General features: G+C 40.8%; 1 protein-coding gene across 3 annotated transcripts; it reads right to left on the bottom strand.

Annotated features, from left to right (window-relative positions):
* ppp3cca (protein phosphatase 3, catalytic subunit, gamma isozyme, a) lies at positions 1-27,655 on the bottom strand. 3 transcript variants are annotated; one of them, XM_053326229.1, is made up of 15 exons: positions 27,323-27,655; positions 26,926-27,194; positions 20,380-20,577; positions 18,453-18,577; positions 13,606-13,717; positions 11,368-11,513; positions 11,128-11,267; positions 9,222-9,299; positions 9,033-9,127; positions 8,834-8,959; positions 8,046-8,123; positions 7,065-7,149; positions 6,111-6,208; positions 3,156-3,182; positions 1-686 (listed from the first exon to the last, which is right to left on the bottom strand). In XM_053326229.1, exons 2-15 carry the CDS (start codon positions 26,984-26,986, stop codon positions 535-537), a joined length of 1,521 nt encoding a protein of 506 aa, XP_053182204.1. In that variant the 5' UTR covers positions 26,987-27,194; positions 27,323-27,655; the 3' UTR covers positions 1-534. The 3 variants fall into 3 exon arrangements, with proteins under 3 accessions (XP_053182204.1, XP_053182203.1, XP_053182205.1); XM_053326228.1 differs by having other exon boundaries at positions 26,926-27,655; XM_053326230.1 differs by lacking the exon at positions 3,156-3,182 and having other exon boundaries at positions 1-695; positions 26,926-27,655.

Raw genomic sequence — 27,655 nt, 5'->3', positions numbered from 1 at the left:
TACCAAACACAGAGCACAATAAAAAAAACAAAAAACTTAGTGACTAAAATCCTGGATAACAAGGGCTTCATCTATTTGTATCAACTCAAATTTATAAAATTCTTCTTTCTTTTTTTTTTATAAGTTTGACATGTATAAGTTAGGACTTCAGTGTACAGTATACATTTGAACAACTGCAAAATGTCTTTATTCAATGATTTGCTGCTATTACACAATATATCTAATATAATTCCTTTAATAAATAAGATAAGATTTATTCCCCCTGGATTATCACATCATATGTTTTTTTTTTCTTTCTTTCCAGCAGCTGAAAGTGTTTTCCCAGTTCTGTGGCCTCCTTTTGTTTTTATCTTAACGATGTGTCCACTTCCTTTTCCCGCCCTGACTGTGGGTGAGCAGAAGATGGACAGGCAGTTTCAGTGGAGGAGAGAGGAGACAGACAGAGAAAGAGAGAAAGTGACAGAAAGGTTGGGAGATATGAGTCAGGGGGGTGTGGGTTGTGTGAAGATGGAGGGAAGGTGGTGTTTCTGTTGCCTATCCATCAGTGCCATTCTTGTTGGGGGTGTTGGTGTTGGTCGTGGTGCCGTCTGGCTGCTTGCCATCTTTGCGGGGCGGCATCCTCTCGTTTATCCGGTCCAGGCCACGTGCCTCCTCGAAGTTGCGAATCTTCCTCGTGGGAGAAAAGCCTTGAATGGCTGAAGGACAGAAAGGAAAAATTACCAAAAGCTGAAAACTCTAATATCCTACTTCTGCTGCTGCAAATATCTGCTGTAAACAATGTTCTTTAGCTTTTTTTAACCTCAATCAAACTGGATTCCTTGTGGAATTGTAATTGATAAGCACAAAACACAGTATTAGCCTAGCACAGTACAGATGACCAGTGAATACAACACATGCACAGGTAAACAATGACTGCTAGTGGTCAAACACCAGTGGGACAAGCTACAACAATAAAAAACACCTCACACTTTTTTGTAGACTTACGGTAAACGTCCCGAAACCGCCAAGGAAACCAGACAGAAAACGTGTGCAAACGAAAAGCAAACTTGTAAGGGATTTGTTCACACATATTCTTGAGTCATTTAAGTTATCAAGGTAAACAGGAAATGAAAACTCTGAGGTGAAAGTTTAAAAGGTGGATTTACAGCCATACTAAAAAGTTCCTCAAGGTTACTCTTGCACAACCAGATATCTGTGACAATGAAGCTCTTGTGTGCCTTTGAATGAACCAAACTTTAAATCAGTGATTCCCAACCAGATGTTTATACATACAGTACAAGGTGTAGAAATTATGAATGATCAAAGAAATATATCCACATTTATATCCACATATTAATATTTAGAAGACAGCTTTTAGAACATTAAAGAATTTAAAATTGGTGTGACAATAATTAATAAGCAACACTGAATGTGAGTCAGTTAAAAGTCACTATAATTGACAGTGCAAGAGAACTAGCTAAAAAGTGAGCAGAGAAGTTGAAATAGTTAGCTTGGAGTAGTAAATAGTTTAAATAGCTAGATAAAAGGATAATAGCATTTATAAACAGCTGTATATGTCATTACATTATGTATGTAATGTAATGGATAAACATTTGAAACAGCTAGCTAAAAATTGTTCAAAAACAAGCTAAAGATAATGAGTGAACATCTGAAATAATTAGCTAAAAATAATGACTTCACAATTTCAGCAGTTGGCCAGGATAAACAGCTAAAATAGCTAAAGCAATAGCTCAAATAATTAGCTAAAAATAATGACTTAACAATTCAAGCAATTAGCTATGAGTACTGGATAAACAGTTACAATGGCTAAAGCAAGAGCTCAAATAATTAACTATAGCTAATGGCTAAACAATATAACACACACATACACTTTAAACAGTTCAAATAATTTGCTATAAGTGCTGTGTAAGGGTGGCACAAATGTTTCAAATAATTAACTAAAAGTAGCTAAAGGTAATGGTTAAACAATTTAAATAGCTAATAATAAGTGGAAATGATTAGCTTAAAATGATGGCTAAACAGCTGAAATAATAAGCTAAAAGTAATGGATATATAGTATATAGTATATAGTATATATAGTTGGGACAGACAGTTAAAAATATTAAATACAGTAGTAGTTAGTAGTTAGTTTAAACCGTCTTGCAACTCCAACTGGTATTAATATTAATGCAAAATAAAACATTTAGTTCGAACTTGTGAAAAATATTACAATATATATATTTGTATGGCATGTAAATGAATAACTCTGGAAGATAGCGTGGGGTTTATGAAGAGGTAATTGCGCTCATATGATGTGGGGGTACATTTGATGAAAAAGGTTGGGAACCACTGTTTTAACCTTCGCTCTGTGTGTGAAGGTAAACCCCATCTGTTGATGTGTTCACCAACGTCACTAGGACTAAATTTAAACAGTTGAGTGTGTTTTATAAAATAACTGATAGTCTTTTGAACCATATACTGCCACCGTCACCCGAGGAGTGGATGGAGGGGTTGTTACAGACAATGTAGCAACAGCCAAATGGTGTAACAGGATTAGCTTCTGAAAATATCCTGGGGAGGGATGTCCCTGGTCTTAACATAACCAGGTCTTAGCAGGCTTTTCTCTGTGTGGGGAGCCACACAAGAAAAGCTCATGTAACCACAGCTAGGAGCTTCTGGTCAAAAAGGGACAAACCAAGTCCTAAACCTAATTTATATATGGTATATTGTATCATAAATAGCCTTTTTGAAGCAGATGCGTTACTATTCTAATTCTACCAAGCCTGATTTAACTCAAGCTGCACAACCAGATAAATTAGTATACTATTATTTTCAAAACACATTTTTATAGGCTGTCTTTCATAACATATCACCTATTTACTGCAAATCATGTGCTAGTTTTTATTTTTATTATTATTGTATTATTATTTTATTGATTAACTGCCATCCTGTGAACGACAGATGCTGATAATGCAAGAGCAACCGACAATAAAATGATAAAGAGTAACACAATAATTGGTGATAGAAAACACAGTGGGGGACACTACAAAACTATAAAACCAAGAAATAAGTATTTAAAGACTGGGGGATTGTTTTGTTTTTTGTTTGTTTTTAAAAGGATGAACTACACACAAGAAAAGAAACACATGAGATTTGAACCACACAGCTATTCGTACCTTGTTGTTTAGCTGCCTCAATGGTGGCTATGTTAAATGGGAGTTGAGGGAAGGAGGGGGGGAAAAAGGTAGTCGTCAAATGCAGCCAGAGACAGCAAATACAACAGTAATATCAAATTTGAAGCTCCGGTGTAATAAACAGGGGAAAACAGATGGCAGAATATAGGCCACCACCCGTGGCACAGTCATTATGTATGCACAAAAAGTAAACAGAAGCTGTAAAAAAAACTTCATCGAAACATGTTAGTGTGTGTGTGTGTGTGTGTGTATGTGTGTGTGTGGGGGGGGGGGGTTAGAGAGAGAGCCTGTTGGGAGATTTAAGATGGTGCTGGTGTTAAAGGGTCACGAGGACTTAGGTGTGGAGAGCTAAGGGGGGATTTGGCTGAGCACTAAGAGTCTAAGACCGGGTGCGAGAGATGTGCAACAATGGCCAGGCTGGACGACTCGTTTGTACAGTGCAGTCTTACGTGAAGGCAGAGCTGGAGTCAGATGTTCATTCCGACAAACACACATCTCATTAACTCACAAACTGCTTCAATCAATAATGAGATATAAACATAACTGAGAAGGAATTTAAAAATACTCAGTGGTGAACTTTACATGATTATTTCTCCTCTAAAAATGGATGTTTGACATTTGAGGACTCGTCATATAAATGCTCTGATGACACAAACAACATTTCTTGGATGTGCAAGCAGTATGAATGACTAAATGAAGACATTCATCTGAGGCTTGAAGTGAGGATAATTTGTCAAAGAAATGGTCGTGCTTTCGAGATGAATGAGACCTGCAGATACTGAATTGTACCCAAGAACACTTTATCATCTTTAGCTCTGTATTATGGAGGTACTTTGTTATTGGTGACACTCGGGAGTTAGGTTGTCGCCACGCTTGTCCTGAATCTTTAAGGACTGATTTTAGTGGGTGTCAAGGAGATGGGGTGCATTGGTTTGGGTGTGTTGCTTTGAGTACAGACATGAAATACGATCCAAAGTGTTCTTGTTTGAGTACCAGATGTACGAGTTTGAAGGCTTATCAGACAACTCAACGCTGCCACTCAGAGATAGGATTGCACAACTCTGGATAGTCGTCACAGTGGCTGTTATTTTTGTTTCCTCATGACAATCGCGAGGTGAACCTAAACTAAAAAAACTAAACTAGAATCCCTCTTTTAATGTCCTTAGAAAGAAGCATGGGTTGGGCGTTTAATCTCATTTAGTGATACTCTCAGAGGGAGCTGGTATTCATGTCCAAAATGTCAGTAAGTTTAGAGTTTAGAATTAAGGAGAACCGACGAAAATATGCAATTGCTCGCCCTGCCTTTGTTTGAAGCCACCTAGCAGATCTAAAAGCTGAGGCTGTGGGAGCGGATGTGGACAATGACATTCTCCTAAAGGTCACGACATGTGGTTTGTCCTTCGATTTCCCTGAAACTTCTGTAAGCCTCCACCGTGGCAAAGCGTGACTCCCAGCATGTCCTCTGGCGGACGAGCCCAGGCACTGACCTTTAGATCAAAAGGGCCAGTATGAGCCGCTTCCAGGTGACGGGCGGACAGACCAGCCCACAGCGCGGCACCAAAACTTTCTGCTGGAAAGCTTGAGTCAAAGTCTAGACGGTGTTTCATGTGGTGGACATGATGGCATTGATGTAGAACCCATCAAAGGGACAGGCAGGATGGGAAAACTAATCTTCTGAAGTGGACACCAGGAGAAACAGCTCGAGTTCAACCAACACTGATGGAGCTACTGACTGACAGCAGTCTTTGAATGTTTGATCCTCTGTAACAGGCATGTCCAAACTATTCCATAAAGGGTCATGTGCCTGCAGGTTTTCATTCCCACCAAGCAGGAGCACACCAACTGATCTATTGAGACAGCTGATTGATCGAATTGTGTGCTCTTGATTGGTTGGAACAAAAATCTGCAGGCACACGACCCATTACGGAATAATTTGGACATGCAAATAATTTAGCTCGAAGCGGAAGTGTTGATGGATCCACAGATACAGGAGCTGTGGCTGCATCAGGAAGTATTTGAAGGTAATATCAGTGATGAAACTGTGATATTGTTTTTTTCTGTAATGGAGTTTTCTCTGTATTAGTTATGAACTGGTAAAGGCTTGTGAGTCACTAAAAGGAGATCCTGCTAATTTACTGAAGGACTGTCATTACATGATACTTCAATTTTTTAAAGATGTGCACACCCTCTGCTATCAAACACAACTAGAGGTGCACTGAAAGGAAATGGCCCTTTTTATTAGACATTTGGCAACCTATTTTCAAGAATAAGGAATGTAAGTCATCTATACTTGGTGGACAGTCCACTACTATAGACAGTTATGTTCTCCACACCTATGCCGTCAACCCAACCAGTCAAGGCAGATGACCACCCACGTAGAGCCCGCTTCTGCTTGAGGTTTCTTCCCATTAAAGGGGAGTTATTCCTTGCCTCTGTGGCCAACTGCTGCTCACAGGGGAATGTTGGGTCTCTGTAAATTAAATTACAGTACGGTCTAGACCGGCTCTATGTGAAAAGTGCCTTGAGATAGCTTTTTTGTGTGTGTTATTTGATATAAAAGAGCAGCAGGAGGAAGAACTGGTTCCATATGTCCATCACTTAACAAAAGTGGATGCTATAATGTGAACACTGTATCTGTATGCATGTATCTTTCATTAGAGGGTGATGCAGAAAAAGAAGAGTGTTAATGCTTTTCAGTTCCCTAGAGCCTTTTCTGTATTAAAGCACCCGTAGGAGCAATAGATCATGTAACACCACCTCTCGCCATGAAGACTAAAATAAAAGGCTTTCTCACTGCACATACTCTGAGTTTGATGACAAGCTTGATGACAAGGGGTGAGGAAATGTCCTTAGAGGGTTTTAGGGTGTTGCTAAATGGCAGCTAGTGAAGAAGAATCAAAAAGGAACAGGGCGTTACTGAGGATAAGATGCACTTACCGGTCTGTAAGGTCTGCTTTCCGCCTGACAGCACTCCCACAGGAAGAGTTCCAGTTGGGGTGAGGCCTTTGAGTGTTAACACGCTCTCACTTTCCTCCCTGCTCCCCAAAGAAAAACACACACACACATATACGTGGATTACATTTAAGCGAGCGGCATGACACTCGCACCTGGTGGTTTTTTACAAAGTCGTTCTGTAACTAAGGGGTTCGGTCGTCATTAGATATGTAACCTGTGCCCGCTCTGTGTCTGCTCCGTGGACAGTGATGGACTGTCAGCTCTAAACTGCCTCCAGTCAGCTGCTAAAGTGTGTCCTGGTTCTTAAAGTGGGTCAACTTGAGTCAATTTTAGCAGCTGAAGCATTATTTTTATGCATTAGGTTCAAGTGTCAGCACACTTTTATATGGACACGCTCACATTTTCTTGTTATATATTCAATCAAAATGAGACATGGTTTTTAAAATGTATTTCAAAAGAATGAGTCAGACCTGTCAAGGATTTATGAGTACATATATCGAGCCAATTAACATTTGGATTTTACTTTTTCTTTTTTTTTATTTCACTTTTCATGAAAAGCCCTTTTAAGCCGTTGACCCATATGCACCGGTGTGAAAGACAGGCTGCTCTCCGTTCTGCTAGCTGGCAGCAGTGCGACAAGCCAGTAGCAGCATTAATCTGGAATAATGTCTAATGTCATTATGCAGTCTAGGTGCATCGTGACTCATCCTGTGCCAGCTCATTAATCCTTGCGGGGCAACACTGTGTTTTCAAACACAACTCCATTGTGCGCTCATCTGACTCCCATTTATTTCACTTTCACTCTGCTGTCCTCCCTGCCACTATAGTGACCTGAGACTCAGTGTGGTAATTCTGACCCTATATTCATGTTAAGAAGCATTTGTGGAGAGAGAAAGGAGGAGGAACATCAAAGGGAAAGCATTAAGGAGCATTAACCTGAGGACTGAGAAGACTCGGGCCATTTTCCCCACAGCACGAATCTTGTTCCTGATGACTTCCTTACGCATCGCTGAGCTGCCACCTGAAACCAGTCCACAATGGAAGTTAAGACACAGAACACCACTCTCAGTACTAGTAGAATTTCTTTTCTTTGTTTTAGCTCTTTCTGTTCAAACATGAACAATATGTGATATAAGATATTTGTGGGAAGAAAAGAAAGACAAAGGAAATGATGCATTTGATGGATAAACTGCGAGGTTAATGGTGCGTTTTCAAAGCTTAGCAGAACTCCCACATCAACATCAGACATGTGGGACAGAGCTGTGATGAAGTGCCTACAAATGCCTCCAAATCACCTAAAATACATACAGCTGCCAGCTTTCTATGTCATCCAGTGTGTGTCAGGACTCGTACAATTCAAAATATAAAATCTTTCACCATTTTCATCATTGTACGATTAGATTCTCTCTGAAAACCTGAATGTCAAACAAGATCAGTTCTAGCTCAGAATTCTCATTACTGATCACCTGACAAAATGTACCATGCAGTCTGTGCCAGCGTAACTATCACCATCATCATGTCTATATATGGACTTATTGTATAATACATGGACATGACCTTGATCATTTTTTACTTCAGTATTACCACACTTCACATTAGCAGCTAAGAGGCTATTCATGTCACATTTGCTAAACAAGTAGTGTCCTCCATTCCTCACTGTGTACGTCCTGAGTGGAGACTGTAGAAGAATTAAAGGTAAATAACTCTGTCCCCAACCCTAATGGCACTCTCCAATCCCAACCCGCGCCCCCCTTTAATTATTATATAATATATAGTATTACAATAATATTGTTTATCGCGATTATTTCTGAGACAATATATCATTCAACAAAAGTAGTTATCATGACAGGTCTATGGAAGACTGCAGGGTGAATTCTCAAGTGCATGTATCCTCTGATGTTGCTCTTTCAGCTTTACCTTCATAGAGGTCGTCTCCCTCTGACATGAGCTCATCATCGGAGCAAATGTTCAGTACATTCACCAGCATCTCCGTCACTGTGGAGGAGACAGAAGTTACAGAATTTATTAGTCATGTTTCAGGCAGGTTTTCTGTAATGCTGCCTGACCTCCCTTCGGATTTTTTTTTTCAACCTAAAGCAGAACTCCTCCATCAACTAACTGTACATGTTTACATCTACAGATATTAACTTTATTTCCTGAGGTGCAATGGGAAGCTACAGAACCAACAGAGGAAAGTCCCACAAATGTCAAAACTATGGTAACAAACAACAAATACTTTGCTCGATAATGTGAACTTTAGTTTTTTTTATGCTGCTGTTGACGCTTCCTGTGTCACATGTGGAGGTTTCTGAGGAATTGACACACTCTTCAAATTTAGTAAACAGACCAACACCTGCAAACAAACACACATAATCTATGATTTAAAAAAACAAAAAACAAAACCTGCTGTACTCCTGCGAGATAAATAAATAAAGAGAAGCATTTTATTGTGTAATTTGTTCATTTTTATTATCCGTTGTTAAAATTCTACCAGCTGTGTTTAGTTATAGCTGCAGATGAAAAGCATTATTTACTGTAAACGGGCCCCATCTGAAAATTCACCCCATTACATGATTTAATAGAGAGGGGGGAAAAAAATGTGCAGTCAGTTTCTGGGTCAGCCTCCAGAAAGGCAACAACAGTGGATAATAAAGGTTTTATTTATGGCTTGCTTTTCACATTTCCTCCATTCAGTAATAACATACCTTTCTCTCCAACAAAAGGCAAAGACCATGTGAAGACATCCATAAAGTTGGGCAGCCAGTAAGGGTGGGGGGAGCAGTTGAACTGTCGGATGTTCATCACATTGTTCTCGTATTTTAATACAGCAGCTAGGAGAGGAGGAGAAGTTAAACGACTGACGAGCCAGAAAAGTAGAAGCACAAAAAGAAAAAAAAGAAATACCTTTGTTGTTGTAGACGTCTAAGTAATTAGGAGCTGAGAAGATTGTGATTAATGAAGGGAAGCCTGTCGTCTGGCTTTTTCTGTACATCCGATACCTGTTGACACAGAAGCAGAAAGACTCATTAGACACATTTATGATATTATATAGAACATGCTGGAAATGTATGAGAACACAGTCAGCCTACTTACCCTGCATCCTGCGCTTCATGGGCTCTTATTACCGACAGCAAGTTATTATTTACCAAAAAGTCGCAGACTGCTGAGTAACTGCAAAACAAAGAGAAACAAAGAATGAAACTCACGACTTATTCCAAACTTAAGACTAAAACAAGAAAAAGGCTGCCGACTCACGCGTTTCACTGACTGTTGCTCGATTATGGAAATATTTTCATATTTATTTTCTAGCGTGTCGTGCCCTCTGGCGTGTTGAGCTAGGGCGTTTTTAAAGATGTTGAGACTGCAGAGCCAGAGCTGTGGTATTTATGAGCTCTCTCCGTCTCTCCAGAAGCCGAAGACTACAGCCAAAGCAGAGGGAAGCAGGCGAGAGAGCAGACCAGCTCAACTGCATGAAGCTACCAGGGTTTTTTTTCTTTTTTTAACCATCCCTCCTTCATTCCTTGCTCCACTTATCCATGCTCAGAATAAAATTAAAAATTAAAAAAGAAAAGAAATAATGCGGCCATCTAGAGTTCATTCGATCTACACCAGACTCAGATGAGTGCTTTCTGACATTTAAGCATTTAAAATCAATTTCACAGCAGTGTAGGAGATCAGATAAAAGTCAAACAGAGTGTAACTTGTATATTATTGCCCAATGAATAAGTAAATAATAATAGATCTGCAGCTGATATGTGGAGTCTTGACTGTAGATAGGGAGACTTCACCTGAAACCAGGTTCTGAATGGGGGATTTTTGCCTTTATATCATCTGCTGTGTGTCTGCATCTCTGTTAGCAGGAGCGCAGGGCTGAGCTCCAAATGCTCACACACACACACACACACACACAGCAGCAGATGAAGTGTTACTCTAGAGAACAGACCGCAGCACAACAGAGAATGTTTTTAGCTTATTTGGTGTGACAAAATCTGCATCTAAATGAGACATCACAGTTTAACAAGCAGAACATAATCTTAATCCATCCACAGTCGGCATGTTTTTACACAGCCCTACAGAGCTTGTTGTGCTAATAATGAACATTATGAACAGATTTTGTATGTTGCAGTTGAGCCTAATTGAAGAAGAAGTGAAAATGATTTGAATTCCTGCAGACTTTGAGACTGAGACCAACCAGTGGTGCCTGTCCAGCAGAGAGTGTCACATGAGCAGCAGAGGGAGGTCAAATGATGCCTCGAGGCTGTTAGCCATTTATTGTGAAAGTCATACAGTATGTTCACTTATTCTAAGGGGGTTTTGTAGCAAATGAATGCCTATCGCTAAGGACATTAAGTCTGGTATCAAGTAGCACTTACAATAATTAAATGTATTCTTTATTCTAGGGAAAAGGAAAGGAAAAACATATACCTGTTTTATGGCAAAGGGTATAAAAAATCTCTGCCATATAGTGTGCAACTTTTATGAAGAAAGAAATAAAACTGTCCATGTTGCTATGCTTGCCCATTCAGGTGCTATCCTGCTTTATGACACTCATCTACTTCATCTACTCATCTGGTTCTGAATGAGCAGTTTGTATCTGCAGACCTGCTGTGATGCTGTCTGCTGCACCAACACTTCTGATCCCACTTTCATTTCACCTGCTCTGAACTGAGCTGTTTGTATCTGTTAACCTATTTTGCAAAGATAAATTTGAATGTGTTAACCTATTTTGAACCAGCTGTTTTTATCTGTTAACCTGTTTTGAAAGGAGAGGACACTTTTTTTAAAAAGTGCCTCATTAAGCTGTTTGACCTACAAAAAAAAAAAAAGAATAGCTGTCTCCATTAACCTGTGAGGTGCAGCAGCCTATTTACAAAGCAGTGCAGAGTGAAAAAAAGTGTTGTTTCTGTTAGAATAAAGTGTTGCATTTGCATCAGTTTGGAGAATTTTGCAGTGGTGCGTGTGTAGTGTAAAGTGAAAGTGAAGCTGCTTCATCTGATACCTGAAGAAGTAGGAGCAGCCTCGGACTGAGTTGTGGTTGAAATGTTCGGTTGTCTTTTCACTGCCGTAGTCCTCGCCGGGGTCGGCCCAAATCAGGTCGCACATCGGCCCGAATGCTGGAGGCTCTTTAAACCTGTCTAACTGTGGAGCGCAGAAACACACAAACACAAACGCCGATATAAAATCTACACTCTTATATTCTCCTACTATTCCCTTCGTGTGCCGCTGATCGGTTGCTTACTTTCCTTATGTCGTCTAGGCAGTTGATTTCTGGTGAGAGACCGCCGTGTACGCACAGGAACTGTTGGTTGAGAAGGGCGGCGAGGGGCAGGCAGTCAAAGGCCTCCATACAGGAGTCATACACCCGTTCAGAGTATTTTATTTTACCTGCAGCACACACAAATACATGATGTCATACATTATTAGTGTGTAGATCTTGATAATAAAAATAATCTGTGCTGAAAACTTGTTCTTTGACAAAATAATTACACAAATTGATAAATATCACTTGAGACTGCTTATCATCCAAGCTCTGACATAGTGCTCTGTTGCCAATGGTGAGAGCTGATGATACAGTTTCCAGGCAGTTGCTGCAGTGTCACTTGCACAACACCGCAGGTCAGATTAAGGCAGCAGGAAGTCATCTCCTTATAAGGCATGAGCAGCCGGGACAAAGCCAGGACAGCTTGGTGTGTAGATATGGGAATTAAGACTTTGGTGACAGAATGATTTCACGCCCGTAACTTTGGAATCCAGACACCATTGTTATCACCTGGCTCCTCAATAAGCCTACATATAAAAAAGAAAAAAAAGGGGGGGGCAGGGGGGGGGGGGTGACCTGAGGGGTGACAGAGGGTGTTCTGTGGCTTGTGGTTGTGATCTGCTGTCGGTGGCATGTTGATGTTTGAATGCTGTTGCTAGATTGACTTTTTTATTTATGTGGACTGGGAAGGCTGATGAACTGAATGGCCCTTCTGGGATAAATAAAGCTGGCTGAATCTGAATCCACCAACAACAAAATATCTATAGCCTATAACACTTTAATCCCCCTATTTAGCATTATGAGCAGTATATTAAAAGGTAAAGTATGGTTTTTAATACACTGTAATATAATGTAAGCAGATAGTTGTCATAAAATGAATGGTAACATATTCAAATAATAAAATATCTTCATAGGAGAAGTTATAATTATAAGGACTTAAACATGTCTTTATATATACACATGCTTATAACTACATTATAATGTATTATAAACCATACTTTTTACATTAGTGCCAGTTATGAATTATTTTAATTGTGTATTCTGTCTTCTACTGTCATATATGGGTTGACTGCAGCTCTGTGTAGCAAAATTCACTCATTACAGTGTATCTTATCTTATCTATTAGTAGCTACTATACATGGTAATGAATGGGGCTTTAAATAAAGTGTTTAAACTGATAATGAAATGGGTTGAAGTGTTTGGAGTGAGGTGAAATGGGATTATCTGTTCTAAAATGGTGTGTTTTTTTAGATGACACGTGCATTCTAACAAGTCATATTAATGGGATAATATGATCCAATATAAACCCAGCGCTTTAAATAAGCTGAAATCTGTTTATCAGTGTGTATTTTTCCTGTCACTATTACTTTATATGTCCATTTACTTCACATACACACATTCCTGACTGCTTTCATTGCATAAAAAAATATTACACCCTTCCCCCAACAGCCATCACCATCTAAACCAATAAAAAGTGTTACAGTTTGTGTACGTGTGTGTGTGTATGTGCGCAGATGAGGTGGTATGTGGGTGGAGGGTGCTGGGAGATGTAGTGAGTGACATCTATTTGCAGCTGGCGAGGTTGTGTCTTTGCTTTGTTTTTTTAGTTTGCATACTAATGTCCTCCACACCTGCTTCTCACACTCACACACTCTCTCTCACACACACACTCTCACAAACACACACACTCGACTGTCACAGATTTGAAATCACAGCGTGAGAGAGAGAGAGTGTGTGTGTGTGTGTGTGTGTGTGTGTGTGCAAAGCATCGACAGCATGCCTGGATGCATGCCATGCTCGAGCAGTTCATTGTCTTCAACATGAAAAGGGGAAAAAAAAGTGTGTGATGCTGATGAACGGGACATCCTGAACCCACACACACACTTTTCTTGTGGGATGCCAGTTAATCTATCAGTGGAGGACGGGTGGAGGGGAGGGGGGTAAGTCATCTCACCGTGTCCACATGTTCCTGCAAAAGCTACAAACTGTATCTCTTAAATTACTTGTTTTTAATGCTTCATTCAATCACTGAACTTGTAAAAAGTGAGTTCCAGAGACATCCTGCATGTACGCTGTGAGTACCAAGCCTACTCTGATACCGTATATTGCTTTGAAAAGCGGGGAACCTGATTGATGCAGGCCACCGTGAAGTGGTGCGGACAGTGTGGGAGCACATCAGACCGGCCTTGGTACGGCTGAGAGAAGCGCTGCACTTACATTCCTGTTTGAAGGTGAAGTACTCTGTGAGGTGCCGGCACTCGTGGTTCCCTCGCAGGAGGAAGAGTGTGTTGGGGTGGTTGATCTTGAGCGACCAGAGGTAGAGAACACACTGGGGGAGGAGGAGGGGGAGGACAAGACAATGTGGGGGAAGAGGGGGAGGAAAGGAGGAGAAGGAAAAGTCAGAGATGAGTGGTTTGTTGTTTTTTTTTGTCTTGTCATGCACAACACGTACATGCACAACCTTTTATCTCAGTGAATAAAAGGCAGAATGGAGCCAATCAAAGTAAAAACTTTGAAGATGAAGGAAAAAACAAATGGATTAGGAGTGGTGGTTAAACTGTATGAACCTGCCACACACACACACACACACATACACACACGCACACACAGCACACAGCAAAACTAACAGAGAGTGTGAGACCTGCTGGACTTGATCGACCCACCAAGAATCAAAATCCTGGGTAAAAAATATCATAATATTTGATTTTGTCCATATTAACCAGAAACCTTTGTGATAATTGGTTATCTTTGATTGATGTATTGAACAGTTTTATTGTTTTTAATGGTCTTGCTCCAGTAAGGCTCTTTGAGTAATGTTAAAAGCCCTCTATAAATAAAATGCATCATTATTATTATCATTATTATTATCTTTCAAACAAAAGTGCCAAACATTTGCTGGTTCCACATTCTCCAATGGGAGGATTTGCTACATTTATTTGTCATATATAAGACTAAATTGAATACATTTGGGTTTTGGACTCAAATAAATAAAGCCAGTCAATGATGAGTCCTTAAATGCAATCCTGGTTACATGCACACTTGTCTCCGTTTGTTAATATTTTAGTCAGACATGGATCCAGACCAGTTGTCCTATCTGCCTGTTCTGTTTCACACTGCAGTGACAGTCCACATGTGATTATTATAATGAAACTAAATCAATTCCTGTCATATGGAAATCTGTCTGGAGGTCTGCATGCAAGTCAGGTAACTGCTTAGGATGTTTTCCTCAGGCTGTGTATAATAACATAATAATAATAACAATAATACTAATACTAATAATAATAATAATAATAATGATAATAATAATAACAATGATAAAGAAAGCAGTACGAGTAGCAGAGGAGAATTTACAATCCAAATGAATTAGCTGTCTCTTCAGTGCTCAGTAGCTGCCACTTGCCACTCTCAGCCCACTCTTTTTCACATGCGTCCACCACAGCCTGCTATTAAGTTGCTGGAACAAGATGCCAAGGTAACCAGAAGCAGTGGGCTTGCGTTCATGTAACTGACATTGTATTTAAAAAAAAAAGAGAGAGAGAGAGAGAGAGAGAGACAGACAGAAGGGAAGTGAGGACTTTTGTCTTTTTTCACTTCCATTGTTGGGAGGAACGGTGAACAGTGAAGTGTAAGGTAAATGGGCTGTCGGTGTGACTTGATCTCTTATGTGCGGAGGCGGTAGAAAAGAAAAGGGGGGGGTGGGGGGCGGGGGGACGTGGCATCGGAGTGGCTGGAAGCTGACATGGGTTTTAATGAGAGCCCTCTGCTCTCTTTTAGCTAGCCACTCTGTGTGTTTGAGACTAGAGTGGTGAGAGAGAGGTAGACAAAAGGAAAATGGCACAAAAGCTTTGTGTGGCAGACATGAACACTGACTACCTTCACTTGGAGCCCAGACACACACACACACGCACACGCACACACTTCAGCCTGTCCCTTACATGTGCAGGGGGTTAATTCATAGACACACTCTTTTGGATCAAAGAGAAATTTGGCCCGAGAAGATAAAGAAGAGCTTGGAGAAATGAAATAGATTGCTCACATGCTCTGAATTTAGACTTTGGCAAATTGCTTGGCCTGAAACGGTAATACGCTACTTCGAGAGGCTACAGTGACTCTTTATGTTACCTAGGTAACCACATCCTGATATCCATTTTCCTATATCTGTCTTATGTGTTACTGGAGCTCTTTGGCCTTCTGTAAAATGTGGAGAATTTTTCAGCCGTGCCAGCAATGGCAATAAGCTGAGAGTGTGAGGCTTTACATTGACGATGCAGACAAAGCTGCTGCATCTGATATGTAGGAAGGCTGACCTTTACATTATACATTTCATACTGACAGTCACATAACAGATGAGCATTGGTGTGAATGGGCTGCAATAATTACTCAATTAACTGATAAACAGACAAATGACTGATTAAAATGAACTATTTTGATGATTGCTTCATTGTTTAAGTAATTTTCTCACAAAAATGTCAAACCTTATATCAACTTTCAGCTTGTTATTTCTGAGGATTTTCTGATCATCTATTTTATGTGATAGCAAACTTCACGTCTTAGGATTTTTCATTTGTTTTTTGACATTTTAGCAACTAATCTATAATGAAAATAACAACAGAAGCTCTACTTGGATGTCCTTGGTAAACAGCACAACATAGACACAGAATGAGTGTTTGGTAGCACTGAGCATTAGGGCTGAATGATTTTGATAAAATATATAATTGTGATTATTTTGACAGATACTGCAATTGCAATATGATTTGAAATATTAGAGGGAGTGATCATTTTTACATCATTATTCTGATTCTCATTAAAAAACACAGTAAAATGACAATGGTGTGATTTTTGTGGAGCTCGGTAGTACCAAACAGATGTTTTCTAACATCTGTAGAATATGACATTATTTTCACCTTTTAGAAACATTGTGCCTCTTTTGATTTGAATTGCAGTCGGCCATATGGAGATTTCAGTAAATATTTGATTAATTGTTCAGGCCTACTGGATATCACTTGGTGAATGCTAAAATATACCTGAGCTGGTTTGACCAACCAAGGCCCACACTGCTTATGTGTTTTGTTCTAAGGCACAGTATTAAAGCCCACCAGCAGATGCCTAAAAATGACCTAGACAGGCTATTCACATGTTAAGGTACACACACACACACACACACACACACACACACACACACACACACACACACACACACACACACACACACACACACACACACACACACACACACACACGTTTATTCTGCTATTATTTAGTTAGTTACTCCTTGTTAGTTCTGACACAGCGTTGACAGTAAGCTGCACACTTTAGGCTCTCCTCTCTGAGAACAGCTATGCTTCAGCAGCAGTGGGTGGAGGAGTGACCCTGATAAGAGCCTCAGAGAAGCTGAACTTATTTTCAAGTGGAGAATAGGTCAGCTGCTTCCTTTGGGTCTGAAGTGTTATAAAGCATTTCTCATTCATTTTATCTACTAAAATAAATGAGAAAACAATCCCAGTGTGGTGTTTTGAAGTCTTTGGTGGACACATTCCCTCAGGCGGGGTCAGTCTATCATTCTCTATTCTGTTTCAGTCTCTACCTTTCATGTGTGACATTTCACCCACCTGAAAGTGCTACGCTGTGCCCATCAAAAGCATCCACAGGGTGGTCAGAATGATTTAGTGTACTGACTTGTTGACAGCCAACAGTTTTCACATATCTCCACATAACAAACTAGCCAACATAATAAAAGGCGGACAATAAAGCAGACCATAATGTAAGTAATTACCTGTTGCACCAATTCTGTACCTTATCACAGTGCAGGGCAACAGTAAAAGCCTCATGCTTTACAGCAAGTGCTGAAATCTGATCAAATCTTTGATGTATTACAGGAGCGACTGCACATTACTGGTGATGAGTCATATGAAACGAGGGGAGACACCATTAATGCTGTGACTCAGATTAAATCACAGTCTTGGGATTCGCACTACTCCCACAAGGTACTCCATCATTTCTCGTCTGGTTCCGTGACTGTTTCATGTTATCTGGCACAGTGTCTGGAACTGTGTAGTCAGGGAAGATGCTGATAAAGTTATCAAATAAACTTGCAGACAAGATGATTTCAATGATTTGTCTTGGGTTTGCTAAAGCTAATGTTTGACAGTTAAGAATCATACAGAGCAGCACTTCTTATATGGAATTAAAGGTAAATTACTCTGTCCCTGCCCATAATGGCAGTCTGTGTTTTTACAGAAGCGTTGCGCCTACTCTCCAATCCCCCCCAACCCCCACCACCCCTGCATTATTTTGCAATAATATTATCTTCAAATGATGATAATATCGTTTATTGCGATTATTTCTGAGACAATATATCATCCAACAAAAGTAGCTATCGTGACAGGTCTAAGTGTGATGGTTTGGAACATACCAGAACAGAGGGATGGGGGGAAAAAAGGATAATGCTGCAGGAGTGATTTGAAAGTTTTCTATGGATGTTTTGGTACCTTTGTCCCCATGAAACTGGGTCACCATTGGAACTACCTTGAATCCACCGGAGTCCACTTTGTTCAGCCAGACTGCAGCTCCCTGTCCTAAACCTGCTGTCTTTATTTTTAACTGCTCTGTGTATGAGTATGTGCCCTTTGGAGCTGTCATTGAAGTAGAATTTCAGATGGCAAAAAAACCCATTTGGTCAAGGATCTCCTAAGTGGTACATTTAAAGTATTGTAACCATGGGGTAGGGTGTCCACTTAACCCTCACGAAAACTCATGACCATCCAGTTAAGGTTACATTCGTCTTCATTACATCCACTCCTTTTAAATCAGAGTTGCGACCAACAGTGTTAATTTACATGTAGATGCACTGAGATACAAGCAGCAGAGTGTCAGAAGCCAACAACACAGGAAAATGTCAGTTTACAGTATAATTATGACAGAAGTACAGTTCAAACCTGGAGCCAAAGTTATAAATAAGACACAGACAGCAAACCCGTCTGGTGCCGTAACGATATACTGTAACATATAACAGTGATGGTTGTTTAAGTGTTATAGATGATTGATGCAAAGTAACAACAACTTACCTCAATACTGAAGTATCCTCGATCTACGTAGTCACCGAGGAACAGATACCGTGTGGTGCTGGGTGACCCCCCCACTTCAAACAGCTTCATAAGGTCAAAGAACTGCCCGTGGACATCGCCACATACTGACAAGAGACAACGACACAGCTGTTATCCTCATGGAACAAAGAATACACCTACTTAAAAAAAAGTGTCTTACTTTAGAGATACTGTGCAGTACTGTTAATGAAATAATTTATTAAGAAAACAAAGCGTAAATGTAAGCGTAGGTTAAATATAGACAGCACATCTATGTTTTAAATATTTCTTAAATGAGAGACTATAATACTGCGTACTGTATTCATATTTTTGTACTGATTGTAATATATTCTATTTGGACAAATAACAGCCTGTGTGAAATCATGTATTAGGGAAAAGTGGAATGCTTTTATTGTGAAGGTCCTGGAAGGGGCGTATGGTTTTTTGGGCTGTAATGTGTTGTTGTGGTTGAACATGGCGGTCGCCAGTAAAGTTAAAGTTGTTGGCTAACTTTTCGAGTAACATTTAATACATATTACGATATAAAACCAAACATCAAAACATTGAATCAACAACTTCTGTTTTATTGTGTTTACTGATGTTTCTTATGAACAGCGTTGCCCCCACATTAACAGTAGTAGAAATCATATAAGTTATACTGACAAGGGCAGCAGGAGTGGGAAGAAAGTACTTGTTTCAGTTCATGAATACAGCAGAGGTTGCTGTATGTTCATGTTCAGTACTCATGTTCAGAGTGTTTCATATTGATTATTGCAGAAGCTGCACCAATTCAATGTGTCTTTTAGCAGATCGATGCAAGTATTCAATGAGAAATTATGCAGTCTGAAAGCTTGGAGAGAAAATGAATAGTACCAAAACTAAAAGAGCTGTGTCAGTTGCTTACCTTGCAAGGCAGCTGCATTTGCAAGATCTTGCGAGAATCCATCTTATCGGGCTTCCACTGGCGTCCTATAAGGATTCTGGCATGATCTCGCAAATTCAGCTGCCTCACAAAGTAAGACGGCGAAAGACGTGATAGACAGATGTTCATCCAATAACCTGTCACGTTTTTTTTTGGAAAGCGCCTGACCTTTCCCGCACAGCTTCTGGAGACAACTTCTCAGATGGTTTTCTGTAACAAACCATCTGGCGTGTCAGGTTATCAGATTCGCTGGATGTGAGAAAAATTTAGGAGCTGGATGATGAGAGCTGGTTGGATCTGAGGCTGCTGGATCGAGGCTTTTGCAGAGGTCAGCTAAAAGTGAGCAGATATTTTTTCTGAGAGAGAGACCTGAGTTGACTCTGACAGCCTGGGAGGCCCTTTGGATCTGGCACAGAAGTTGGGTATACAGCAGCTGCCGGCGTGCAGAGACAGTGCTGCAATGGAATAATGCCTAGGTTGGTGCGGTGTTTACTCCCCCCCCCCCCCCCCTTCACAACACTATTAATGCTGTCTTGGTATGACTCACTTGTTTTGCATCCTACAGTTGCTCCTTTAAAACTTCAAGACTGAGTGGTAATGGAAGGACTGGACTAACCATCACTTGAAGTAAAGGAGAACTTTATTCATAGACAAATTCAAATTCAAAGACCTTTCGCCTTGCGGCCCTCATCAAGGTCTTCTGATGACTCTGCAATTTAAAACGCATGTTATCACCCGAAACGCCTTAGTCTGTGAATAAAGTTCTCCTATACTACAAGTGTTGCAGGAGCTTTGGCTTTTTTCAGACTTTCTTTCCTTGTCCATGTACCTTGGAAGTAGGTGAACACATGTGCTTTTTATATGTTTATACTGTTAGTAATTCAGTGTCTTGCTCAAAGACACTTCAGCAAAGGTGGATGACCGAAGTTCAGAAGGGACTTGAACCCAGATTTGAAAATAATGTTGGTGGGCATCTGGGCATCGTACCTGTGATAGGCGCCTCCACTTCCAGCATGCACTTCTCCTGACGGAGGATGTTGGCCCCGTCGTTGATGATCCTCAGAGCCACGTCCTCTTCCACCCTGCCCTCCTTGACGAGGTGATTGCGGAGCAGCTCGGCGTTGGGCTTGCCATCTTCGAAGAGCTCTTTAACAGTCAGCTTATGTTGCGGAGGGTATGGCACAGCTGTTAAAGAATAAAAAAAAACACTATCGATGAAAAGTTTGGACAGGATTAAAACGTGCTATTAATGCAAGACTTCAACTCACTCAGTTTAAAGTTTAAAGACTATATTGTATCAGATCGTTGATATATCTTAGTTACATGGACTCAATCCCTGACGCTCAATTTACCTATGGACATTTTAGTCATTGCAAGGGAAAAAAAAGAATTAAAAAAACGCAAAACCTCAACAGGTTAGAGATGATTATAATTGTGAAAGTGTGATAGAGGCTTCAAATAACGTGCCGATCTGCAAACAAGTGTGGTCAGATTGAAAATGTCAACACAATTAGATGAATTGTGTGAGCGCAAAAGAAGATGCCGGTTTCATACCAGGAATATAAGAAGAAGATATGACCCCTGAGAGAAAAGCAGAGTAGGAGAAATGTACTGCCTCTCACAATGCATTTGCTTAAGTTGTAATCATGAGAAGTGACATTTGTGCCGACTTAGCTGAGATGAAGTTATTGGCACATGAGGGAGGATGGTGGATACACTTACATTATACTGGTATGCTGCAATGAGCTGCGTGAGACAGACGGTTAAAAAGCCCTCCACACTCCGCCTGACCGACCCTCACTCAGTAATCTGCTCCGCACCACCTACACAATCCTTTTACAGTTGTCACAGAAAAGGTCAATGCTTTTGAGGCTGAGACCTGAGAGCTTCGTGATCAAAACGCAACTGAAACCAGTCGCAGATGTTATGGGCGTCTGACAGGGCGGTGGGACAGTGGCTTAAAGCAGGTGCAGCTGAAGTAACACACGACAAACGACAATGCCTTTCACAGTAACTGACTTAGATGTAGTGCGGGAAGCATTGTCAATCATATCACATCTCATATAAATTTCACAGTAATGCAGTGAAATATACCAGAGTGTATGAATGAATGCTAAAATTCAACTTTGTGCTGTGCAGAATCAGAATTTTGCCTTAAAAAGGCATAATCCATATAAATTCAGCTGCCAACATATCTAAATGGTTATTTATAAATTACTAAAAATAACAACCTAAGATTTGGTGTGTGTGTGTGTGTGTGTGTGTGTGTGTGTGTGTGTATGGCCTGGTGGGTGGGTGGGGGGTGTAATTTATAATACTTGCAGTTCAAGACCACTGACCTTCCTCTCAAATACAAGAGCTTTGTGTCAGAGCTGAAACTGGAAGAAATTCAGCAGTAAAACTGAAAAAAATGAGTTACCAATCAGATAAAAGAAAAAAATATATACTTTTTAATTGTTTAGTCTTAATTGTATAATTTTATCTATCTATGCTTGACCATTGCTTTTGTATAATGTGAAGCACGTAACCTCAGTTTGGAAAGGTGACATAGAAATAGAAATAAAGTTTATAATTAAATGTAACACTAATAAGTGTCAAATTTTAGTTCCAAATGTTTTTTTTTTGTTCTGTCGTTATGAAACAAATCTAATCCAGATCATCCATGTAGTATTGGCAACAGCTTCATCAGTTCATAAAAACTGCAGCAGCAGACAGTTGCACACTAAGCTGCACTTATTCCAAACAATAGTAGAGTCTGATCCAAGCCCTCTCACTTCCATGGTGAGGTAAAAAGGGGATTACAGCTGCTCTGCTTAATAACAGGCCGGGCAAACAACAAAGCGGAGGACATTATGCTACCAATTTAGTGTGCGGTTAAAATGCTTGTCGAGCAGGTTTTTCGACATTGACTGTAAGCTGTGCTTGTACACTGTAAAGAAATTACCATTAATAATGTGACTGCCTTTAAACAGCCAAGAAAGTGAAGCGCATTTCATCCTAGATCCCTGATATCATCGAACCAGTCCACAAGCCAGTGCACTCTCTGTGTCCCACAGTGTCATCAAATGTGACATAACCACCTATATCAGCATGTGGAGATCAGCACTACTTGTGTGATAAGCGGTGGCTGGTGGTAATCAACAAGAAAAAAAGGATGGGAAAAAAAGGGAAGGGAGGGAGCGAGGCATTCTGAGAATGTTGTCACACCCACACAGAGCAAATCAAAGTGCAATATGAAAGAAGCCTTAATGAGTTTTTTAGTGTGGGTGCATTTGCTAATCAGTGATGCGGCCGGCTGAACGCAGAGGTAGCCTGATGTATTTCTTACTCAGGATTGTGTGGCAGGACTGGACTGGAACATTTAAGGGAAAAAAAGAAAAAAAAACGTATTAGAGTTTAGAAATCAGCTGTATTGCTGCCAGTGACATAAAGCAAAGGCTGCTACTATGCTGTTTTTGGCTGGATGAAGGTAAAGCGTAGCGCTGTATAGGCCTGCAGTGCGGAAAAGCTAGAGCTCCATCTCCATCTTGGCTACCCGGTGGTGAGGACAAGCTTGTCAATGCGTCGACCGGTTGTGGTATAAATAAACAGTAAGTGCTCCCGGGCCTACGAGGCACGGCCACGAAGAGGGCTGTAAGCTGAGGTACGAGCCTTAAGAACAGATTAGGTAAAGCCTCTATTAGCAAGGGCTTCCAGATTCAGGGGCTGTTTACTTAAAAGCCTCGTCGCACTGGAGGAAGAGCACCAGTGAAGTACAAAAGCACCCAGTGGATACACCGTGGACATGAGATAGAGCATGAAACATCTCAAGCAACGGCCGCGCTTACCGAATTTATGAGCGCTTGCCGGGAGGCTGGCAGTAATTACCCGTGCTGGATGATAATGGTTGCTCTCAATGCCCACACCTACTCATTCAATAGGAACCACCCCCCAAGGCCCACAATAATACTGACAACAACAATAATGATAATAATAATAATAATGATGACACATTCCAGTCGAGGTGTACAGACACTTGCTTTCCCCCAGTACAGCAAAGAAAATTGTTGTGGTAAAAATAATAAGCTGCCACTGCCTTGAGACTGTCTTCTTATTAGACACAGCCTGGTCTAATTAGCATTAATGTTTGATGAACTCTTCAAAAAACCGACAGTGCCGCTGCTGCACTGCATCAACACCCACGCTTGTTTGGCATGACAACAAATGACTCAAGAAAACAAAGACACTTCTGTCCGCCGTCCTGCCCCTGCTGAGGGTAATGTGTTTTTGGACAGTGATACGAGCCGGCGTCTGGAATATGTTCACTATTGTTTCAAAGAAGGAAAAAATAAATAAAAAATGGACACAATGGGGGAGGATTGAATTACAAAAGATGCGGCTGTGGTAGAGATGAATAGAGCGGACTGTGTGCTGGGTGAATCATGAAGTCCACTTCAGATTGCTCTAATTATCAGTGAATCCATTACCCCTCGCAAGCTAAATAGCCGAGCCTTGGCTTTATTTCTCGTCCCTGTCAAGTCAGTCATGTGGTGCGGGGGCAGTGTGTTCCCCCCTCTGGCCTCTTTTTAAATGAAAAAATGTATTTTGATTTCAGGCACACGGGATCATCTTTAGACACGCAGCGATGATCCAGCTGAATTTGTATCAAGTTTGACATGATTGGAGCCAAGTTTTGTCTTCAGCGAGTACACCGAGCTCCTATTGGTCTCTGGTTTATTCACACGCACATCCTGAGAAAACATAAGATCAAGTGACCTACCAAGTCAACTGCAATACACCGCAGTGAATGAGCTTAACTGTTGACTTATACAACCAGAGCAGCCGTTCTATCATGCAGTGCACCAGTTAAGCCCTCTTAGAGCCACCAGTTACACTAGAAGCATTCACCACTGATATGGACTTTGTGGAGCCCACATTATTAAAATTTAAACTATTATATGATATTAATAATCTAACGTCATCATTTTCAAAATGTACAGGTGGACACTAAAATGCTCTATAACAATATCTACATGGACACGGTTCGACCGAAAAGGCTGACATGGAAAATGACTAATGTCTGACCTTTTTAAACACAAGACTGACCCGAAACGCAAAAAGTTGTCTTCACCCCCCCCCCCCGTCTACATTTCTTCTTCCTCTCTTCTTCTCTATTGCGTTCCTATTCTCTCTCTCCACCATGTGGCTGGCCATGTTGGGAACATCACTGGGGAGATTCTTTCCACAATTAACTCACCCTCTCCCTACTGGCTCACACTTCAGCATTCCAGTCCCCCTGGCAGGACATTCTCCCAGTGCCCTTGTAGACAGACGGGGATGTGGGCTGCGTTGGCATGAACTAGTAGTAGTGGTGTGGAAGGGGGTGGTGGTGGTGGGGTTGGGTTTTTGCTCTGTTGGGAGCTACCTCAGACTTGGCTCTGCTTATTCTGTCTTGGGCAGGCACGACAAATGTTGTCCCTGTCTGTCCAGTGAGTCACGGCGAACCTCAGTGTGAAGGAATCCATCTAGTCGAGTCCTGCTGGTAACCTGAGCGGACTTGGGGTATTCCTGTGAGTGAGTGGGAATACCCCTTAAATGTCAAGGAGACTGAGCACTGATACAGGACCCATCTTTGATTTTATGCCTTGGAGGTGGCACATTATGATGGCTTTATGAAGTCTTATCCTAAACAATACCAGAGGAAGAACATCTCCTGGTAGAAGTGGATGTTGTAGACGCCTCTACAGTTTAAACCATGGTTGAATACACACAATGATTAAATTATAAATTAGTTTTTAACTAGAATATATGGTTATAAAAAGGAGGTGTGACATCATGATTGACAGCTGTGACAGTTATTCTCAAACTTCCATCAGATGGTACAAGGGCTGGGGGGGTCCCACTGGATCCCCAACTCTACTGTGCAGGCTCCAGATGACGGCACACAAGCAAGATGGCAGCTTCCACAAAGGAGATATTTTGGCTTCACTTTTGCACAGCAGTAGGAAGTGGAGACATGTCATCCATAATTATGTAAAGTCAATGGTGTATGCCAGCTGGCTTTGCCAAGGTAGCCTGGTTACCCTTTCCTGTCACTTTCATCAGAATGACAAACAAGAGACTGATGATACTGACTGAATTCAACACTAGTATTACAATATGTGCCTTTATTCTCCATAGTGAAACAATACCATGTCTCCCCGTCCACCTTCCCCTCTCTGTGACGGTTGAGTTTTCACTCCACCATTGAGTGAAAAGCCAGAACAAGTATAAAAACATTTGATTTCTTACAGTGAGGCAGCATGTCACAAGAACCAGTTCTGTGAGAGAAGAATTTAATTAAAAAGTATAATGTAGTATAATGTATGTAAGGTTTGGTCTCTTTGATGCATGTTACTGTTGTAACTGTTGGAGGTGGGGCTGGATTAAACTACTTTGTACAAAGTTAGACTTTAAGGCAGCATAAAAGAGCTGTTAGCAAGTGTCTTGACTCCTTGCAAGAAACAGTAAAGTGGTTTTCTTTTTCCACTGCAGAAAAATAAACAGTTTCAGTAATGGTTATGGCCAATGAGTCATTGTTATAGAATGTTAAAAAATAATGGACACAGCCACTATGATGTCACCCATTGGTTTGTAGACTCACTTTCTGATGCCTCAAGTTTAGTATTGTGACCATCTTGGGTTTTTGGAGCCATAAGTGACTATGTATGAGAGGCTGGAGCTGACCCTAATGGTAGCTAGTAGCCAGGTTAGCACTATCCATTTAAAGTCTATGGTTAACTGTAAAAATGCTAACTTACACTAGCGAAAAACACAATGTACTTACTGGAAAAATTGAACAACCGACTTCTTAGAAGAGGATCTTAGTACAACTAAACATTGGACAAAACTTTTGTAGGCAACCAACATGATACAATTAACTTTCATTAACTAAAAACACACTGACATAGCAACAGCTAAACCTATGCCTATACTCTCAATCTGGGGTTACACCATAGTTATGTTACCCAACCAACCTTGCCAGTGTGACTTGTCTATCACAATGTAGCCACGCCCTACAACATATGCTGTTTTATCGTCTATTTTATCCTAAATGCAAAAATAATTTACAAAACCAACATCCTGATGTATTGAAGAAGACTTTAAACTAGGCTGCAGTGACTGGGACCATAACCTCATTATGAAACTGTTTACTGATGTAACAGATCAAGTGAGAGGTAGGCTCATTTTCTCATAGAAATCCATATTATCGGACTTCTTTTTGGAGCCAGTGGAGTAGCCCTCTGCTGGCCATTAGAGAGAATAAACGTTTAAATCAAGTCTGTATTGACTTCACTTTTCAGAACCGGAGCTAACCCCTTGGCTATTGTTGTATGTTTACATTTTCAAAATAAAAGGACAAAAACATGTTTTTTTAACAGTTTCAGTCAAGAATAACAGCATACACTTTGCTGCACATGAGTTTTAAAGGAAGGTGTACTGTCATAAGCTACAGGTTGTTTTCACTTCATGTATTATAAGGATGTAACATGTAACACTGTAGAAAACACTCACCTTTAACGAGCCGCTCCGTTGTTGACTGTTTCTCCTGTTTGTCTTTATCCTTTCCTGACATCTTTGCTTCCTCTGAAGACTATTTTTATCGCTTCAAATCTCGTACCAGCTCTCTTCCACAACTAGCGCATCCGTCAACTCCGTCCTGACTCTTAGCTGGGGTCGGAGGCACCAGTGTTCTGCTCCCCAACAAACACTAAAGGTCAGCCGGCGAAGGAGCTCCTGCTCTTGTTGAGGTTTTGACTAGCTAGCCCGCAGCAACATTAATGCTAACAAAATAATTCACAGCAACGAATAAAGATAATGTTGACACAGATGTAAAATAATGCAAATAAATAAAAGGCGACTTTGCTGCGTAATAGTTGTCAAGTATAGCTCATAATAAGCTGGATATTACCTAGAGGGAGGCAGCCGTTCGCAGCTAATCCGATTTAGTTACTCTTTTTCAGCTAGTTAGCCAGCTAACATGTTAGCGTGTCGGCAGGTCGGCGGACAGGCAGAGACAGCAGCGGACTGACGGTTCATCTTCTGTGTGCAGGCCGGTTGTTGTGGAGAGAAAAAGAGAGCAGCACGTAAAGTGGCGTTCGTTTGGTATGCATAAACAGCCGAGAGTCCTTCCAAGATGCAAACAGCGTCCTGGCAGGGTATCCTCCTCCTCCTCCTCCTCCTCGGATTAAAGCTGTAATCTGACAGTGAGTGAGGAGAGAGAGGCAGCGCTGCGTTTCCTACA

Source organism: Scomber japonicus, chromosome 9 (assembly GCF_027409825.1).
Source record: "Scomber japonicus isolate fScoJap1 chromosome 9, fScoJap1.pri, whole genome shotgun sequence".
In the NCBI taxonomy this organism is placed as follows: domain Eukaryota; kingdom Metazoa; phylum Chordata; class Actinopteri; order Scombriformes; family Scombridae; genus Scomber; species Scomber japonicus.
This window is presented reverse-complemented; position numbering and strand designations above follow the sequence as displayed.